This window comes from Manihot esculenta, chromosome 14 (assembly GCF_001659605.2).
Source record: "Manihot esculenta cultivar AM560-2 chromosome 14, M.esculenta_v8, whole genome shotgun sequence".
Lineage (NCBI taxonomy): Eukaryota > Viridiplantae > Streptophyta > Magnoliopsida > Malpighiales > Euphorbiaceae > Manihot > Manihot esculenta.
In genome coordinates, this window is record NC_035174.2 from 25,073,444 (window position 1) to 25,079,524 (window position 6,081).

The window sequence follows — 6,081 nt, forward strand, 5'->3', positions numbered from 1 at the left end:
AATGAAATAAATCCTTCTCATGGAAAAAGAATATTTCCTTTCCTGGGGCAACTCTGCCCCCTTTCTCAAACCCCACAGGTCACTCTCTCTCTTTCTCTCTCTCTCGCTGTCTCTAGCATCATCCAGAACATGGATTGGGTTGTACTTCAGGTTCTATCGCAACACAACTACATAATTAACTTTTGAAAATGTTTTTACAGATTTGTATTCAAAGGTAAGCAGATCAAAGAAAGAAACCTAAACCAGCATTCATGGACACTAAGCAATACCCATCTCAGATCCATGTTTAATTTCTTCACCCAGGAGATCCAAAACTTACATAATTTTTTTATCAATAATCAATTTTAAACAAAAACCCAGAGGAAACCAAGAAATTGAAGTTTCTTTAAATGGGTATGTGAAAAGTTTAACTAAGATCTTTACAGCATTACACGAACAGAAAATTCAAAAAAGATAAATAAGAAGAAGAAGAAGAAGAAGAAAACAAAATCTTGAAATTATCACCATTGAAGCTTCTAGTTTCTTTGTTTGGCAGCTTCCCAGCTTGAATTCCCTGGTTTTCTAGTGATATAATTCCAATCTCCTGGCACATAAAGAGCAAAAGTACTTTCTCTTGATCTTGTAACAAATGGGTAGAAAGCAGAAACTCCATTTTCTTTCAACATCCATGGCTAGAACTTTTCCTCCACAGTAGGGACATGATCCAGGAGCTTGTTGCCTACCCAATTCTTTCTCCTCTTCATCACATAAGAAGACCCAACACATTTTTTTATTCCCTTTTTTTTTTATTGATGACTGAAATAAAGAAAAGGTGAAGAAAATTTTAGAGGTGGGTGGTATTTATAGGCAAGAAAAAGAAAAAACCAGGTTGGCTGCCTGAATAGAATATAATAAATAAGTTTGGTAAGAAGAGTCTGAAGGAAAATCACTTTTGAGTTTCTAATTTTGTATATTTTATTTATTCACCTTGAATATATAGGTATCTTCTTATAATATAAATAGTGATTAATATTTTTTTTAATAAAAATATTTTTATTCAATAAAAAATTAAGATTATTATTTTAATTTTTGAAAATCAATGAATTGTGGGTTTTGTTAAAAAAAAAATTTTTTTGTCTTTCTAATAATTAAAAATAAAAATTAAGCAAAATTAGTTTAAAAAATCTTATTGTTAATAAAAATATTGAAAATGATTTTAAATGATTTTCGTGGCAAACAAACAGCACATTTTAAATATTTCAAATTGTTGGTAATTAATCTATTATAAAATTTCTATGTGATTGTAATAAAATTTAAATATTTTATAAATTTAAAAATATTTTGAATTAGATAGGTGCCCTCTCGCATCTTTAGATTTATCATGGAAAAAAGCAAAATTATATCACGAAATAATAATTTAATATAAATTAAATTATAAATTATAAAATAAAAATGAGTGAATTTATAAGTAATTTTTCATATTTTTATTTTTTAATTAATAATTATATTTTATTTATTATATCAGCAGTTCTTAACATTATAAAAAAATTATTGTTATTTACTAACTATTTTATGAAAACCATTTGTTAATTTGAAATCATCTTTTATCCATTTGTGTCATAAAAAGTGATGTCTTAAAAATTAAAATAATTATAATAAAAAGAATTACTTAAAAGGATATTAAAAAAAATCAAAATATAATATTTAAATATTTATTTTATAATAATAAATCATAATTATTATTTTTTAAAAATAAATTTAATAAAATTCATATATAAAAATTCTATAATCAAATAAGACTAATTTAATTTTTTTGTCAAATTAAATTTTGACCTCATAAAATATTATTTTAATAATAAATTATTATTTTATAATAAAATTTTAGTTTTTAATTTTGAAAATTATTTAATATTTCTATATATTTTTCAATTTATGTTATTAAAATATTAAATTTTAGATATTTCAAATTAAAATAATAATATTTTATTATTAAAAATATTATATTAAGATATGAATTTAGCTTTTGAATAAAAATATAAAATGTAATTGGTAAAAAAAAATTAAATTGAATTTATTTAGTATTTGACAAAAAATATATGAATTTAGTTAGATTCATTTTTAATTTTTTAAATGTTTTGTGATTATGTAGATAATTGGATAATATTTTTTTAAAAAATAATTTTTAAAATTTAGAATAAAATATAAGAATGGGCGCAGGCTCATAACAACAGCCTAATTAATTGTGAAGACAAGTTGGCTACATCAGCACATCATCTGCACATGCTTCTCTCGTTTTATCTTTCTTCAATTTAGTAAAATTCAGAAGTGGGGCTAACATCAACTGCATCAGATATCAAAAGGCTGGGGATTCGGTGACGATTCAGATTTGAGCAATATTTAAGTAAATTGTATTAGGGGAGTAATATTTGATTTAAATTAAAAAAATTAATTTAATTAAATTAATTTAAAATTTTAATTTAATTTTTTATTTATTTTAATTCGATTTGATTTTTAATTTTAAAAATTTCAATTATTTTGATTCGATTTAATTTTAATCAGAAAAAATTAAAAAATTAAATTGAACTTATTAGTGATAATAGTATATTATTTTCAGAAAGATTAAATTAAAATATTTTAATTAAATTTTAAAATATTAAAAATAAATTGTAAAAAATAAAAAGTTTATTAAAAATTTAAATTGATCAAATCAAACTGAATCAAATCAATTTAATTTCTAACTAAAATCGATTTGATTTGATTTTTATAAATATTAAAATTTTAAATTTAATTTATTCAATTCGATTCAATTTTAAATTAAATCGGTCGAATACTCACATTTAAATAATATCACATGATATATGAATAATATAATATTTTTAATTAATAAAATTAAAATATTTATTATTTTATTTTTAATTATATTAATTAAATAAAAATAATTATTAATTTATTTTATATATATATATATATATATATATATATATATATATATATATATAAAGAGTATCACCTCATCATTTCACATTCTATTTTTAGTATATTATATAATTTTCCATTATATTCTGCAAGAGATGTCCGCATCTTTACTTTATATTATTATTATTGAATAGGGTAATAAATAATATAGTTAATAAACTTTAACAAAATTCACAATTTATTTTCTCATTATAATGAAAAATAATTTATTCTTAAGATTTTATTTTGTTAATAAAAATTTTTCTGTTAAAATGTATTGTGAGGCTATAATAATTTAATCATTTATATTTATTTTTTTATAATATTTTACTTTCTTTTATTATATTATAGTAATATATAAATTAATTATTATAATTTTATTTTAAAATATTATTTTGTTAATTATTATTTTTTAATGAATATTTAAAATATTTTTTAATATTAATAAAATTTAAGTTTTTAAAATAGATATAAGTGAGTTAAAAAAATAATATAAGTGAAAAATTAATAAAAAAATATTCTTTTAATATATGTAAAAAAATAAAATAAATACAGAGAAAAAGAAAATAGACACATTTTGAAAGAGGCTTCTTTGTTTGTAGTGTACGCGCCTTCTCAACTGCCCCCCCCCTGGAAAGCTGACGCATATGTAGTATTGTGGGCGTATATGCTCACTGAGGCGCGTTAGTTATGGACTTTTGCAATATCATTAACGCGTTGTTGCGTGCTTTTCCGTCTGTTCTTTCTTGCAACTAATTTTATCTTTTATTTCACAAAAGACAATACCATATGTGGACAAGGCTGGTGCTAATATCACAATGGTCACTTTTTACTGTCTTTGGCCAAAAACAGGAACTTTCACTGTCGTTTTATTTAAAATATAATAATAATAATAATAATTTTATTATAAAATTTAATTAAATTTTGTGAAAATGTTATATTTTATTTTAAATTATCTGTGAACAATTATTTTGTTTGGGAATAACATAGTATATTAAAGATTTCATCAATTTCTGAAAATTTGGAGAACACTTTGATGATATGAAAAGAAAAAAAATATATTATTTGGTCATATAATATTAAAGTTACGGAGATTAGATTGATGGCGTGCCCGATAGAGAGTTATGTTGTAATTGATTTAGACCTGCAAAGAAAAGAACGTGAGATGGTGAGTGTCCACAGCAGCTATTTCGATACTCAAGTCAGTATGTTAAAGTATAAAGAGAATGCAATGAATTGTTTAGAACTTGAATGATATAAAAGAATAGCGTACATTTTTCTCTGTGATTTTTTCCTTTTATGCTATAAAAATGTGGAGATAAATATGATATTTTTTGATAATTCGGCAGTGATGTGGCCGGCGACTCGATATGGAACATTGCCAGCTAATAAATTGGTAATTCCGCAATTATAGACGTAATGAGGATACACTGTATTGTGTTTAATAACTGTAATTTTATGTCGAGACTCACCCTGTCAGGGAATGGTGGGTTTTCGAGGATGAACCGGGTATTAAAGTGTCTGGATCTTCCTTTCTTCGGACTGGACTGCATTTTCTACTTATCATATCTTTGCCACGTGGCCCTATTCTTGTAGTGATAGCTCATAGTTTACTTTGGGTGATTGTTATGTAGTATCAGAGATTCTCCTGCTAGTCTTCTACTCTTCATATTCGAACATGACAGTTCATCTTTTTGGTTACATGGCACGCTTTGATCGGCCTTTATTGCTTGCGTCATATCATCTACCCTTGCTCAAAATGGTTGCCTTATTTTTTGAGCCATATTTAAAGTTTTGCCGGCCATGTCACTGTATAAGAATCCACCTTTTTTCTTCTTTTTATTTATGACTATCGTCCACGAAGGACATGAATAGGGGTATTCACTTTCTTTTCTTGAAAATAACCAAATCTATGCAGAGGATAGCATCATGGTCTATCAAGAGCAGTTGAAGGCGGATTTTCATGAAGGTGCAAGCATACTGCTTAGCTCTGAGGACTGCAACCAGCTTGACTATAATGCATTTTCGGCGTTACAACCCCAAGGAGAGGGGTTGAATTGTATAAAATTGATTTTGAGGGCTAAACTAGGAAGGTAGCTGAAGAGACACTCCTTCATGTGGCCTTTCCTGAACAAATGGCATCTTCTCAGAGGATGAGATCAAGCGAGAGGCTAAGGAGAATGCTGACAATGGGGTCTCTGCTAATAGATTTTTTTAGAAGATTCTGATGTAATAGAGACTTGCCCAAGTTCCTTTTATCCCCGTGTACGCTTTTATCCCCTTATAATCTTTTGTAATGAAAATGCATGTTTTGCATATCTATTATTGGGTTTTTTGTTACCAACAGTTTAAATAGGGGGTCATATCTCAAACTACGGATTTAGTAACCCTCCTTTTTTGTCCTTGAAAGATGGGGCTAAAACGTATTCATTTTACGGGTTTTAATGCCCGATCTAACAAATATAATTTATAGAATTTCCGCAAAATATAATTAATACATGGGCCTGTGGCCTAGCAGACTCCTGCTTTTGCACCATATAACGTCTTAGGTGCTTTTGTAATTACGGGTTTTTACCCAGTTATTCATCTTGATTCTTGGTCATAAGACTTGTCTCATCAACATTAACCTTTAATTGACACGCTCGTCTTTTGGGGATTGGTATATCTGTCTTTTCAATGCCTGGTATAGATGACCTATTTGTAGGGATCAACGCTTGGATTGTGGTCTAGTGAAACCCACCTTGTACTCTTATTTAGTGGGACCAACGCTCGAGTGGTCTGGCAAAAATAGCCTTGTGACTTAGCCTGGCGAAACTTGCCTTATGGCCTTGTTTAGTGGGATCAACGCCCGAATAGTCTAGCAAAAATCGCCTTGTGACCTGGCTTGACGGAACTCGCCTTGTGGTCTTGTTTAGTGGGACCAATGCCCAAGTGGTCTGGAGGAAATCACCTTATGGCCTAGCTTAGTGGAACCCGCCATGTGGCCTTATTTAGTGGGACTCATGCCCGAATGGTTTGGCGGAAGCCGCCTTGTAACCTGGCTTAGCAAAACCCGCCTTGTGGCATTATTTAGTGGGACAAACGTCCGAATGGTCTTGATCAGTCCAAATTTAGACCATTTTATTATGATATTATTAATGTTAATTT

At 27.3% G+C, this 6,081-nt stretch overlaps 1 protein-coding gene across 1 annotated transcript; it reads right to left on the reverse strand.

Moving 5' to 3' along the window:
* Window positions 1-254: 254 nt before the first annotated feature.
* Window positions 255-823, reverse strand: LOC110631251. Its single transcript, XM_021779017.2, has one exon. It carries the CDS (start codon window positions 763-765, stop codon window positions 562-564), a length of 204 nt encoding a protein of 67 aa, XP_021634709.1. The 5' UTR covers window positions 766-823; the 3' UTR covers window positions 255-561.
* Between the last annotated feature and the right edge of the window lie 5,258 nt (window positions 824-6,081).